This window comes from Acipenser ruthenus, chromosome 4, assembly GCF_902713425.1.
Source record: "Acipenser ruthenus chromosome 4, fAciRut3.2 maternal haplotype, whole genome shotgun sequence".
Taxonomy (NCBI): domain Eukaryota; kingdom Metazoa; phylum Chordata; class Actinopteri; order Acipenseriformes; family Acipenseridae; genus Acipenser; species Acipenser ruthenus.
In genome coordinates this window covers 67,184,055-67,199,618 of record NC_081192.1, presented here as the reverse complement: position 1 = coordinate 67,199,618, position 15,564 = coordinate 67,184,055, and the positions used below count along the sequence as shown (strand labels likewise).

The window sequence follows — 15,564 nt, the reverse complement described above, 5'->3', positions numbered from 1 at the left end:
GGACAAATTATTTGCATGGTGGCAACTTGTGTCGTGCTCCACAACTTCTGCGAACGACTGGTGACCCCATGACAGAGGATGAAGTTCCAGAGGAACAAAATCCACCACCCAATGAGGAGGAAGTCGTCAGCTGAAATCCAGGATGGTGCATGTGCAGATAGTGCTAGAAGGGCACTAACAAGCCACTAATAGGAGGCTGTGTGGTCCAGTGTTTAAAGCAAAGGGCTTGTAACCAGGAGGTCCCCGGTTCAAATCCCACCTCAGCCACTGACTCATTGTGTGACCCTGAGCAAGTCACTTAACCTCCTTGTGCTCCGTCTTTCGGGTGAGACATAATTGGAAGTGACTCTGCAGCTGATGCATAGTTCACACACCCTAGTCTCTGTAAGTCGCCTTGGATAAATAAATAACTAAATAAACAAATAATAACAACACACACAGTGCTGACTTGCAACTTTCAAGTAAACCATTACTGTGGACCATTATAAATCGTTTTAACTGATTACATCTATTTATAATTTACCATTTTTATTTTACATTGAATAATTTATCTTAAAGTAGGTCTTATTTTGAAAGAAAAAAAATACTGTTTCACAAACTTTTTGGTTTAATAGTTGTGGGATGTACTGTGGGATTTCTTCACCCATATTGTTTTATTTAAGTTGCAAAACCATTTTTTTTTCTTACAACAGAATATTATACAACTGTACATTTATTCATTACTAATAATGATTAACTTTTTTCTAATTGAATAAATTGAGGCATCATGCAACACCAGACAAATGCCCCTCTCTGATAGTTAGCTAATTGCTTTGTATTTTATGTAACATGTCTGCTCTTCTTGAACTAAGATGGCCCTGGTTTCAAAATAGCTGACAAAGCCCCAGGGATTTAACAAGACTCAGCAGTAGATCTGGTTGTTCTCTAATGTCTTAAATGTCATATGATAAATTGTGTAGCAACCTCTTATCATTGGCATAATGCAATAAAGTACACATTTAATGATAGGAATTAAAACAAAGATTTGTAAATTAATTATATTTATTGGCACTTGGCCTAAAAAGTTTTGCGAGATGCATATGGGACTAGAGCTTTAAACAACATGGCATTTTCTGTAATTTACATTTGTCCTTTTAATAAATAGGCTGTGTCTTAATGTGCAGAAGTACCCTAGAAGCAGTGTACTTTTCTGGCCATCCCCCATGATGTAGGGGTTCCTCATTATCTGGGGAAGACACAAAGAAACTTGCGACATCCTCTTAGGGCAGATGTAGATCAGTTTGTTGTGCAAATGTGTCTTTGAACCAGTTATTTTGCATCTTCAGATGTACGATTAGTCCAGAAAACACCAGACACTGACCAAATTTGGTGAATTGGTCTTGGCATGCTGTACTGTAGGCTCTTGTAAAAACTTTTTTTTTATTATTTTTATTTTAAAGAGACCCACATTTGTATTGATAATCTGACAAAAACATGTTGTCAGTGTATTACCACAGTATCTAATTGTTATTACCAGTAATATGCACGTCTCTGAAGGAGAAGATAGCAGGATAAATTAGATTACAGGGGTTTTAGTTGAATTAGTACTAAGTTTGTTTTTGTTATTAGTTGTAAATGGCTGGTTTCACAGACCCCCCCCCCAATTAACATTAATATTGGAATACTTCACATATGATAACATTACGTAGTCTAAGATTAGGGCTTATCAGAGTCTGTGAAACCACTCACCAAGGTTTTATTTTCCTTGCTCTTTTTAAACCTGGCCAAGTCTGCTTTTGCTCTCAGAGGACTAGCCCTTCATGTTTACACAAAGAACATCACAAGTTATCACAAGCTATGTCTTCTTAATCATGATTAATCTAATTCTAAATCAAATACAGGGTGTTCTGCAGGGTTCAATCCCATACCATGTTAACAAGTTATGTCTTCTCAGCAAACATTATTTGTTTCTTTTCTTACTTATCCCAAAATGGAACCTTCCTTCCAACAGCTTACTATTTCTGCTTGAGATAAGTCTCACTGTGAATTCATTGTACTTGCATAAAGTACAGGAAATGCAAACTGAGTTTCAGTTTGACAGGTGTAATTTGTTTGATTGTCCAGCAGGTGGGTGTATTGTTTCAGGTTGGAGTGTACTGTGGGGTTCTAAACACCCTTCATTAACAAAACATGTTTACATTCAGGTTTTAGTGTACATTTCAGTGTAACCAATGTCAACCACATAACTACCACGTTGGTAATAATTCTCTGTCCTGTTCACAACCTAATCCGCTCAAACTTCTAGCTGACAAAACATTCTAAACAAAAGCATGCTATTTGATCTATATACTGTATGCTCTTCTAGTTCCTAAAAGCTAATTGAAACCAGGACAGCATCCAGACAACTCTAGAAGGATTACAACCCATCCCATACACCCTCAGCTCTCTGTGTGAAAATGTGCCTCCTGCTCTCTGTCCTGAAACTCAGCTTTCAAATGTTTCCTTTGGTCCTGGTTTCTGTACTTAAAAATGTACCTTGGCAACTCAATTACTGTCTGAGTGTTCTCTTTCTGTAAAGTTAAGTATTTTTATGTTGCTACAAATAGACAATAGTTGCCTTGGAGATGAAGGAATCACAAATGCCACCTGTTGTTTGGATACTGAATATCAAACAGATTTTACCAAAGACTCTTGCACAGTTTGTGATTTCCGCCACAAGGTGGAATCAGAAATTTTAGGTTTTGTATTTGAAGAGTTTCCTGCAAGTTTTATTTTTTATTAACCTTGTATTATATTCTATGTACAGAACGCAGCAGAACTACTTACACCATGTGAAATAACACCCATAACCAAAAGGTGGCATACTGGTATAATGGACCTTGTGCCCTTACTGTGTACTTTTGTCACTGGTTTGCTATAGCTACCCAAGATGTGAATGCATACTTAGAAAGAAAGTCTATTTTCTTATTATGCCTTTACATGCCACTTCAGTTTCACTGAGTTTCTTCAACTCTCACCTGAAGACAAATTTGAAAGGGCATTCATATATAACTTAAATTAGTTGTTTATGTTAAAATAGCTGATATTAAATCAGTTCACAGTTTGTAAAGACCACACCAAAATATTTGTATTTTAAATTATATGTACAGACATTATCGATAAATGCACATTCTCCATTTACAACCAATCTCTCTCTCTATATATATGTATGTATATATATATATATATATATATATATATATATATATATATATATATATATATATATATACACTTTTTTTATGTAGCATTTAATTATTTGTGCTTTTGAGCACACAACGTTTTATTTTGCAGGGTTAATGAACATACTGTACAAAAACAAATCATGCAACGCTTTAGGCTTCCTGTAACTCCTTAACAGTGTAAGGCTGACATCTTCAGTTCAATCATATATTTGCACGCAAGAACAGCTATTTAATTGATCTTAAACAGCTAGCAATGCAGTGTCCGCAGCAATTGTATGTTCTGCACTAAAGGGCCGTGGTAGCACACAGGCAGCTGCTATCGTATGAGCTGGGTGGAATGGTGCCATATTTTAATATAGTGTACAGTATGGACCATTAGACATTAGCAATGAACTACAGTACAAGTCTGAAACTATATCGGACAACCGTGTAATATCTGTTCAAAATGCATGGTGTTACGCTGGTAATGCAGTGGTCTTCTGCTGTATAGAAAATATGTATGAGATATATGACATATATGCATCCTCTGGTGGATATATTATACAATATTGTATACTTATTTAAACAACACATGTGGTTATACATTTAGTATTGGATAACTCCTTAACTTTATCACGTTTATATAGGCTTTCTGTGTATGATCACATACTGAAGCATAATACCAGACTGAGTAATATGGCTTTAATGAATACCGTAGCTGACCCTAATCTTTTATACAGATTAATACTGCTTGCATGCATGTGCCTCAAAACGTCTGTATTATTAAAATGTATTAGTTCAAAATCATGAAAATGGTATACATTGTTATTACTTATTTCTTAACATAAATACACTTTTTTGTTTGTTTATTTATTTCTTAAATTTCCATGTACATAACAATTCACAATTTTATTACACCAAGAGACCCAATTCAGTTTTTTATACTGAGCTGGTATTATAATAATTACGGTAATCTTAAACATACATCACAACACCGTGCTTTACTATGCCTCTCAAAAGCACAAAGCAAATTGATAAACAACTCTTATCTTAGTCCATTTACATGTATTATCCCGATATAATAAAATGTTTTTTAAGTTCGACGCGATATTGAAAATTAGCATCCCCCTAAATAAAATTCTCAATTCTCGGTTCTAATTTCCATGAGATACCGTCGATTCGATTCGGTGTAAAAGAAAAAAAAAATGTCATCTGGTCCTTGTTTCTGTGCACCGAAACGCTAACTAGGAATTTAGTAAACAGATACAACATTAAAATACATGCATAGCGTATATGGATAAAGACATTTTTAAAATCGAATCTATCTTGGCAACTAAATGAATATGTCTTATTTTTGCAAACATGCCCTTTAAATAAATGGCACTGCCCTTTTAAATGTCTATCACGCCTGGAATGTGGAAGTTGCCTACCAAAACCCGGAAGGAATCATACCCTAAACAAAAGGGGCGTATGTTCACATTACCTTGATGTTTTTAAAGTTTGTTTCCTGGTTTTGTAATGCATTAACGTTATAATAAACTCAGGACACGGGTTTTTAATCCAGTCAAATAACAGGCGTTGCACGAACAAGCAGCGGCATTTATACGGTAGCATCGTGAGTGTAGCTTAATTAAAAATAATTATAATAATCAATGTGCTTTTGAAGACCAATGGATAAGATAGCTAAAGGTATGTTTACGTAACTCATTTCGATAAACAGATTGCAGAAAATAATACGTATACTGATGGGCATTAGCAGATGTTTTTTTTTTTTACTTTTTCTTCTCTTTTTGTATTTGACTATAATGTCACCAGCAGTGTTTGAAGTTATGGGTTAAGAACCAAAAAAAAACAAATAAATACAACAACAAAAAAATACTTCAAAGTAAAAGTAATTTGGAATTAAGCAGGAGCTTAAGTAAAATGGTTAAGGATTCAGGGGGGCGTGAAAAAGGTCAGTACCCAGACTGCTAAAAATGCCTTAAAGGTTAACCTCAGCCATTACGGATCAGCTCAGCTGCTTTTACCCAAAAGGTGGCAGGTCTAGTTGCTCGATATATTTCATATCAAACATCCTGTTGGGTCTTTCCCATATTACCCAACGGTGTATTTTTAAAGGAATTAAATTGATCATCCGTTTAATTTAAATTCCCACAATTCTACAACTGTCACACTTTAAATTATTTAAACTGCGAATACTTTTTCTTTTGGCAATTTCACAAGTGTTGCAGGGGGATCCCATGTCTTATATATGCATTCTGTGAATGATAGAAGTATCTTATTCAGGAAACAACTCTGTAGTTGTATTAAAAAAAAAAAGTTGTATCTGTATGTTTATAATATGTTTTCTGTTGATATAGATATTGGGGACATTCAATCCAGACTGCTGGATCACAGACCAGTGGTACAAGGAGAGATACGTTTCTTTGTGAGGGAATTTGAAGTAAGTCTTGTGCATATAATGACCACTGTAAATGATTCTTGTGTGTGTTCGCTTGTTAACTCCTATTTTTGCAGTTTATAATAGCATATAATCCTTTGCAGCCGTCCTTAACTGTAGGTAATTGACATTCTCGTTTTCAGTGCTTTTGGCTTAGAACACTTCATTTTAATTGATATCTACAGGTAATGACTGCAGTGTTGGACAGTAATGGTGAAATACAACCACCTGTCCCTAAGGACTACAGACAGGATCTGGAAAAGTCACAATAAGAGTTTTGGACTATATTTGGAACAATACATTTATTGGTTCTGCAAGTTTTAATGATGCTGTTTTTGTGGCTATTATTTCTTTCCACAGGAGAAGAGGGGTTTGCGAGAGAAAAGATTACTTGAAAACCTTAACAACATGATCATAGGGGCAAATGACCAAACCATTCCGAAGTGTACTGAGGCAATGCAGCATAGTCTTTTAGAGGCTCTTACAAGATGTAAGTATACAGAGATCACAGGGCACGATAAACTATTCTTAGCAGTATATATATATAAACCTACTATTAGCAGTATATATTTATGTTTTTTGAAGAGGTAGGCACAGGTAGGAGATTTGGAACCGGTCACCCGTTGATAAAAGTACCTGGGTATCCTGCTTGGGTAAATTCAAGCTCTGATATCCCAACATTAAATTAGCCATTTCATTACAACCCCAATTGGGTTTCATGGTGGATAATAGTAGTAATTACAATAAACGTTACTTATAATTACAATGTGGCTAATATGAGCTGAAACCAATTATCTGTCCGCCCTATAATGCTACAGAACAGTATCATTTTTGAAAAATACAATACAAAACGATCTGTAACTAATTTCTTTTTTTAACTTTTCTTCTAGTGGAAGCTGCGAACCACATGGCACAAAGAATCCACCTGAGGGAGCAAGAAGCACAACAGGTAACACTTCATGCTGCAATTCTTATTGAAGAACTATACATCCAGATTCAGACCAGAAAATATATATATATTATTGACTAGTTATTGAAATACAAAGACATACAGTGGCTCTCAAAAGTATTCACCCCCTTGGACTTTTCCACATTTTATTGTGTTACAACATGGAATCAAAATTTAATTAGGAGTTTTTGCCACTGATCAACACAAAAAAGTCCATAATGTCAAAGTGAAAAATAAAATCTACAAATTGTTCTAAATTAATTACAAATACAAAACAGAAAATAATTGATTGCATAAGTATTCATCCCCTTGAGTCAATATTTGGTAGAGGCACCTCTGGCAACAATTATAGCCATGTAAGTCTCTACCAGCTTTGAACATCTGGACACTGCAATTTTTGCCCATTCTTCTTTGCAAAATTGCTCAAACTCCGTCAAGTTGGATGGGGACCTTTGGTGAACAGCAATTTTCAACTCTTTCCACAATTCTCAATTGGATTGAGGTCCGGGCTTTGAATGGGCCACTCCAGGACATTGACCTTTTTGTTTTTAAGCCACTCCAGTGTGGCTTTGGCTGTATGTTTGGGGTCATTGTCCTGCTAGAAGAGGAATCTTCTCCCAAGTCCCAGGTCTCTTGCAGACTTCAGCAGGTTTTCCTCCAGGATTTCTCTGTACTTTGCTGCATCCATTTTGCCCTCTATCTTCACGAGCTTTCCAGGCCCTGATGCATGAGCATGCATTAATTTGTGTCTACACAGATAATTAGAAAATCTTATTTATTAGCATGTACTCCAGCAGCCTCACTTACCATTCACTGTGTTAAGGGTGTTTGTCAAGTCCGCTGGCAGCTGAGCGGAGGCGGTTATTAATGTTGATAATCTCATCAGGCCTGCTCTTGCCGGTTTAAAATACATCATGGATTCATCTCATGTTCTTGATAAGAGTCGCGCTGTGTGTAAAATGTGTAAGGCTTGAATTTGCAGGGCTCCAGACTGGGACTAAAATGGTTGCAAGAGCGAAAAAAAAAAAAAAAATTATAAACAGTTTTTTTGAGGATTGGCGCCTGTAACACAAAAATTCTGCCTCTTCCTTTGAAAGCATGTGTCAGTATTTATGAATGTGCTATGACGTTGGTCTGTAAGGGGGAAACAAACACATATCACATGTTTTAATAAACTGAAGTGTGAGAAGGATGGTAACAAATACAGATAATAATAATTTCATTGAATTGAAATGCTTGTAAGATCAGATAGGTGCTGTATTAACACCAGCAGAATATGGTAACCCCTGTTTCATGCAACAGTTGTGACGGTGACCAAACATGAGCGAGTGTTGTGTAAACATTTAGTGTTTAATATCGTAAATAGCAGAACCAACTACTGAAAAAGAAACGGCAACATGTAATCATAAGAACTGTCTGTGTTACATGCTGTCAGCAGGACTTTACTGACACTGAGCATTGGAGCTGCAGCATGCTATTTCCCATGTTACACTGTACACAATTAGAGGTGCCGTCACTAATTCCATACACAACACTTGCAAAATATTTAAAATATAAACATACTGAGTTCAATGCAGTCATCGGCTGCATAGACCACTTGGCAGAATGTGGCAACAAAGTAAGCACAGACATTATACTGTTTTAGTATAACTTTAGTGTCTTAACAAGTTGTTATATTTTAAGCAGTTGAATATGGTAGCAACTAACTTGCTCCTGAAGTGGCACCATTGTGTTCACTGATCTGCGTTTCCATAATTTCTCCTGTAGAGTACCAAGCTCCACGCCTGTCAGGAGAGACGCAAGGCTGAATGGGAAGCCTTCATGAAGGAGCAGACTGTTAAGAAAGAGGCTATGGATGAGGAGCATGCAAAAGCAGTGGGTCGACTGAGCACACACTACTCTGACATGAAGAAAGATTTGACCAAATTTGCACCTTTCTGAATGTTGTTTATGTTCTAAATTAAAAAAAAAAAAAAAAAAAAAAAAAAGTGTAGTTTCCATTTGTTGGACTTAGCTTAAGAATGCAGTAAAATGACAAATAGCTACCATTGTATAGAACCCATTGAAAGCTTACTGAGTGAAAGACATGTTCGCAAATACGCACTTCTCACCTCCAGTTACCAAATATTTAAAACCAACAACTGCTTTGAAGAAGCACGTTTTTACCTACAAGATAACACATTACAATACTGGCAACAATTGTTTAACAGCATAAATGTAGTCTTAGTGATAGCTTTAGTATATCAGTTAAGAAAAAAAGCAGCTTTACCACATAACTATAAATAAGGTGTTGAAAAAAATGATATGTATAGCGATCTATACTGTGGACAATGCCTTTCAAATGATGTAACATGTGAGGAAAGCTAAAGGACTGGAGTGCCTGGAAGTGTTAAACTTCCCACATATCTTTGTGTTTGGGAGTGCACCAGCCCTAAACAATGGCTGTCTGTTTGAATGGATGGCTGGGTATCAAGCCGCATTCCTGACGTTAGAAGAGGAGACAAAATACATATTTGAGTTTACTTTCAATAACATTGAACATTTAATTTTTGTAAGGTTTTTTTTTTTTTTTCCCACATTTACAGTGAGGGTGATGGCCTCATCAATCACTGTGAGGAAAAAAAGAACACCAAACCACACTGCAGTTATGGGTAGAAAGATGCACATGGCTGTAAAACCATCTGTTTTGAGAAATCCCTATTGCCTTTGACGGTGGGTTTAAACTGAAAATCACATCCCTCCTTACAATTTATTAGCACACTCGTAAGAAATGTCTCCCCCAACTTAGGCTTGTTGATTTAATTTGAAACATAACATAATTTAATTAAGTCAAAACTGGAACTGCAACTTGTGAGTGGAGATATAAAAAAGATCAGAATATCAGACAACCCTGCGTTTTGTAAACTGACGTTTCAATCAAGTCCTAGTTAAACACACCCGACACTTCTGGCTGTTAAATGCCAAGGCCTCCATCACATTTTAATCACATGTGACTGTATAGAAGAAACTACAGGAAAAGCAAATGGTGCCTCATTTGTGACACACATGTTGAATAAACAGTATACTGAAGTTGTTAAGTCTATTCAGATTTGTATATATATATATATATATATATATATATATATATATATATATTTAAATGTTGGTTCTTCAATTTATTTTTACATTATCATCACTACCACCAGTATTAGAAGAGTTTTAGGTAGAACATTAGATAATGCAGGGGATTTTGGAGGCTTTAGTCTGTGTTTAAACATACGTAAGTAATACAGTTCTGAAGGGGGATTTTATTTGAATTGCAGTGTTAATATAGATCAAGTGTCTTCATTTCTCTGTGATTGATTTTGAATGTAATTGTGGAAAGAGATTATACCCCCCCCCCCCCCCCCCCCCAAGAAAAAAAACAGTCAAATCAAAGAAAGGGAGCAACCCTTTCGTTCATTCCGAATATTCTTCCATTTCAGTTAGCTGATGTGGTAATTTGTCCTTGTTGATATACAGTGTTTCAATTAGTGTTTGTTTCAATATTTCCCTCAGCACTATTCTGAATAGATGACATTGTAACCTTTCCACTGTGTGCCAGTGGCCTTGAAGCAACCACTCTTGTTTTTGTCTCCTTTTTCTATCAGCATCATTGTGTTCTTCCTGTTATGGAACAAGTTTGCTGATTCTGGGGTTGTTCAAGAAATGCACTTCTGTGCCAACAATAATTGTGTAGAAACAAAACAACTAGGAAGCACTGATCTTTAAATTGCTTGTGGAGAGCTAGATGCCCTATGTGCCTACCTAGCACTGAAGAAAAAGGGTTAGTTTGTAAATGTGATATTAATATTATGTTAACTGTTTTAGAGCATTTCACTAATGAAAGCGAGCTTATAAAATTACTGTTAATTGATTTTATTTTAGTACAGTATTACACCCCTTTTGTTGTTTCTACTGTCGTATCCAGTTACTTCTATTCTTTTTGCTCTGTAATCGTTTTGTTATCATGAAAATGATCTGTTTTTAAATAATCTAAAAGTTCAAAGTATGTACCTGGCTTGATGTTTTAGTGATATGTAAACCTTAAATATGTTGATTTACTAATAACCTGGTGTCTTTGTGGATTATTGCTGAGGGGATCTGCAGTGTGAAAATAGGCCAGTGATTGGGACAGACAGCTGTGTTGGGGGAACTGATTCTGTGACACGTCACAAGAAATGTGTACCCTATGTTTTGAAAATGTTCTGTCCTGTTTTTAATACGGTATTCACAATTATTGCAAAGCTGTTGAGACTAAATAGAAATGGATAAGGGTAGAATGTTATTGCTTAATGATCGCATGAACATAATACTCTCAAAACAGTCAAGTCAAATGTTACAGCCAGCCTTTCTCAGTGCCTTACACACTGAAGAATTCATTAGCTGACACGTCAGTCTAGTAAGTTTTGGCTTGAATATGATAACCATACTGTACTGGTTCTGTCATACATATTTGCCCTGTAACATTTATCATTTCATCATAATATGCTGGCCTCCTGCATACTGACGAGACAGTCTGCTAGCTGTGTATATGAAAAACATCAGTGAAAGATCTCAGATCAACCTGTAGTAGGTGTCTAGTTGCAATAAAAAAATTAACACCAGCTATACAATAAGATACTTCTAATATCCAATCTCAGATAATGTACAATATTTATTGTGTGTGTGTGTCTATATATATATATATATATATATATATATATATATATTGTGAAGGACTCGCACTCACCACGGTTCGTTGCCCCTTTAAAAAACACTGACCCAACACAGAAATTGATTTTTTTTTTAAAAGCGCGGTTGCGCTATTTTTAATGAACACAAAAACAAAATAAACAAAACAAACACCTAGCTCTCTTTGAGCACTAACTAAAACAAAACAGGAACCTAAACTAGAACAGGACAGCTAAGCTGTTTACCTGTAACAAAAAACAAACAGAACAGCACACACAAAAAGGACTCACTGCCTTTTTCTTTTAAATTACGGCTGTACCCACACACCAGCACAGTCGGGCTTCTGCCCTCTTCAGCAGCCGCCCAGAGCAGACTGACTGCTCTCCTTTTAAACCCTGCACCTGGCTCTAATTTTCAATAATAGCCAGGTGCAGGTAATGATCAATCAATAAAACAATTAAACAAAAACAATTAAACAATTAAACAAACCATAAATGAATTAACCCCCTCCCTGCTGTCTCACAATATATATATATATATATATATATATATATATATATATATATATATATATATATATATATATATATATATAGATATAGATATAGATATAAATATATATAAAACTTTAATGGCCAGTAGGTGTCAGTATTATATCACTATCATTCCAACTTCGGAAGTCTAATGACTACTCAATATTTTATGTAAAGGATGACATCAGACTTAGGGGCCAGGTTTTTTGAGGGTGGTAATATTCAAAATTACTTAAGCGATAGCTACAGGGCGCATTGAGTATAAGGGGGTCTTCAGAATGGATGCTACCTGTAAATACCTTGTACTGAACACTGTTCACCAGAACCAAATATTTACCTCATTCATTATCTTCTACTTTCCAGCCCTGGTACCTTGGGTTTGAATCCTACTGTAAATAGTTAATATCACAAAACCACCACATAGTTATTCCTTAAACTGCTGTACATGCTGTCCATTTTATATTAATTTAGTAAAATGATGCTTCACTGTTCAACTGGCCTTCATCAAGATACGCTCAAAGGGTTACACTGGTGGAATAAAGACTATTGATACTCACAACCCCTATCATTAGATGTCCATTGACTAATCAAATGCCATATTAATTAAACAGTGTAACCGGTGGTTCCCAATGTCGACCATGAATGCAGAAATATTCAGATTTAACGTTTGTTTAAAAGACAGAAAAAAAAAAAGAATTTGATTAAACAACAATGCTTAACAGCAGTAAAATAGTCTAAAGAAATACATGAATATAATAGTTATAATAATAATAACACAAATAAAACAGAAAAAGTGCATAAATCAGGAAACTCGCTTTAAACCATAGTATTGAGCAATATGATCTAACCATTATTTTATAGACTTTTTATAGTGGCATTCAGTATTTACCCACTTATTGGGTGACACATGAAAAGATAGGACACTCACACGGTTTGGGAGGGAATGATTCAGTTCAGCTGCTGACATACAGGAATTTGTTCAGTTTTGTGTGCAGCACATAGATAAAACAAAAGTATTTTGTTTATAGTGGCAATTCAATTATATTAAATGCGTATGTGTAATTTCCTTTCTTGAAAAAAAATGTGTTCCTGGAAATATATTTATTTAGATTAATTCTATAGCTAGTGTCTTCATGGTCTGCTAAAAGTTTTTGCTTTATATTATATAACATTTGTTTCTATAACAGGTCCCCCATCACTATATAAAACAGTAAACGTGTGTGTCACAGCATATCTTTTTTTATACAAAATGGTCTGCTCTCAAAACAAAATACATTTCAGTAGCATTAAATGAAATTCAGCTGGATAAACTGTAATGAACTGATTGTTCCAGTAAACACCTCTTATATTCTGTATATATTTCAGTGGAAAGACAGCAGTAAAGAAATGTGCTCCTGTGCCTTATCTGAACTGTAAAGAAGGGTCTTTGGAGCCTGATTAAACAGTGTCTCTGGTAATAAAGAGTTATCTATGACCATAAAACACAGCTGCCAATGTAGAAACAATGCAGTCCACATCATTTCCTCAAGACTTTACTCGGAATGCAATTAACTTTAGTTCCTAATATTCTTCTCGAATGTGTCACCTTCCCAGAAATCTGTGAAAAAAGAATACACAAAGCTGTATTATGAATTAAGTTTTGACACTTTGTTTTCCGTTATTTATCAGTCTTGAGTTATAATGAATTGTTCACAAATGACTAGCCTGGTGGCTCAGGGTTTATGTTATTTCTTAAGTGCTTTAAAATGTTTTATACTTCAATGGAAAAATTCACTGCACTCTGATTGGTTGAGCTAGAGGGATACAATCCTAGAATATGCCCACAGTCAAACAGTATCAGTCCATCTGTTTTATTTGTAACAAAATCTTGTTTAAAGTAAATTTCAACCTTTTTAGTAATGTGTCAATTGAAGAATGGGTAAGTCAGAACTTCCTGGAAAATAATACAAGCACCTTGGAGATGTCTATGGACGCTGTAAAAGTAGTACTGTTAGACAAACTGAAAAACCTACTAATACTAGCAGGGTGGTCAAACACATTTTTTGATTTAAACAGAAAAACATCGAAATGGATTTTATTAAAGTTGTTTTAACCTAACTTAAAGATATCTGAAACCATTAAAAAGGCCTTTTAGTGCGCAAAAATCAGCTCATTATTTAACTGGAAGTCCATCTTGGAATTACTGTGAGCTAACTTTGAGTTTCATGATTATATTAAAATAGCATAACAATTCAAATAAACAAAAATATGTGCTGCATTGTTTTGTTAAAATAGCAAATTGCAGATTTAAAAACATTATCTCTCACTTATTATTATTTGTTTATTTAGCAGACGCCTTTATCCAAGACGACTTACAGAGACTAGGGTGTGTGAACTATGCATCAGCTGCAGAGTCACTTACCACTATGTCTCACCCGAAAGACGGAGCACAAATGACTTGCTCAGGGTCACACAATGAGTTAGTGGCTGAGGTGGGATTTGAACCAGGGACCTCCTGGTTACAAGCCCTTTTCTTTAACCACTGGACCACACAGCCTCCACTGTAAACTGCCTGTCAAAAGTGGAAGGCACCTATTGAGCAGCTGCCCCAGTGCATTCTATACTGCAATAAAACGAGGAGTCATTTAAAAGGGTAATGTTTTATTTACAGCATATCAAAATATGACCATTAAATGTGTGAGTGCCCTGATGAGCCAAACTGCCCTATCAAGTCACTGGAGAAATATATAATGAAATGTCAGAAGAATCCGTCAGCTTTCTATCTTTATCCGGACTAGACCCAACCAATGTGAGAGACTTAAAAAAATATCTGTAATTAGTAACATAACGCTGTTTTGTACACTCATTTTATAGAGAAGCTCATCGGCAATGTTGGTATAATGGAAGACTATATTTTGTAGAAGGTTAATTTTAGAGTGCTTATGTGGAAGGATATATATATATAAAAAAACTACAATAAAAATAAATACAGTTAAAATAAATACAAATGATAATGATACAAATGTATTTCTTGCTCTTATTGTATTACTTGTATTGTAACACTTGAATGTATTTGCTTGCGATTGTAAGTCGCCCTGGATAAGGGCGTCTGCTAAGAAATAAATAATAATAATAATAATAATGAATTGTGCTGTAGCATTAAAGTATAAAAGCAGTAAGACCCTCCACATCAGGCATCACCAGGCATTATGGACTGTTTCGTTGCAATAGTTTGGGCCTTATTACCCACACAATTCATAGTGGCTAGTAATGCCCTCTCTGTCAGGTCTTATTGTATACATATATACAGTAGATGCTGTTTAATTGTAGCAACACACTTACCTATAGCCTTAGCTATGCTCTAAAGTAATTGTTGTCATAGTTCAAATAGTCATTCATGGGGGCTCCCGAGTGGCGCATCTGGTAAAGGCACTCCGCATGGAGTGCAGGATGCGCCCTATAGCCTGGAGGTCGCTGGTTCGGGTCCAGGCTATTCCACTGCTGACCATGGACAGGAGTTCCCAGGAGGCAGTGCACAATTGGCCGAGTGCCGCCTGGGTGGGGAGGGTCTAGGTCGGCCAGGGTGTACTTGGCTCACCGTGCACCAGCGACCCCTGTAGACTGGCCGGGTGCCTGCAGGCTTGCCTGTAAGCTACCCGGAGCTGCGTGGTCCTTCGACGCTGTAGCTCCGAGGTAGCTGCATGGCGGGCCCGCAGAGTGAAAAGAAGCGGACGGCTGACTGCACACGTTTCGGAGGACGTATGTATCCGTCTTTGTCCCTCCAGAGTC

At 36.0% G+C, this 15,564-nt stretch overlaps 1 protein-coding gene across 1 annotated transcript; it reads left to right on the top strand.

The window, feature by feature from the left end:
• Nucleotides 1–4,609: 4,609 nt before the first annotated feature.
• bloc1s5 (biogenesis of lysosomal organelles complex-1, subunit 5, muted) lies at nucleotides 4,610–9,546 on the top strand. Its single transcript, XM_033998964.3, has 5 exons — nucleotides 4,610–4,871; nucleotides 5,543–5,625; nucleotides 5,983–6,112; nucleotides 6,513–6,571; nucleotides 8,339–9,546. The coding sequence occupies exons 1-5, from the start codon at nucleotides 4,853–4,855 to the stop codon at nucleotides 8,510–8,512; spliced, it is 465 nt and encodes a 154-aa protein (XP_033854855.1). The 5' UTR covers nucleotides 4,610–4,852; the 3' UTR covers nucleotides 8,513–9,546.
• Nucleotides 9,547–15,564: the final 6,018 nt, after the last annotated feature.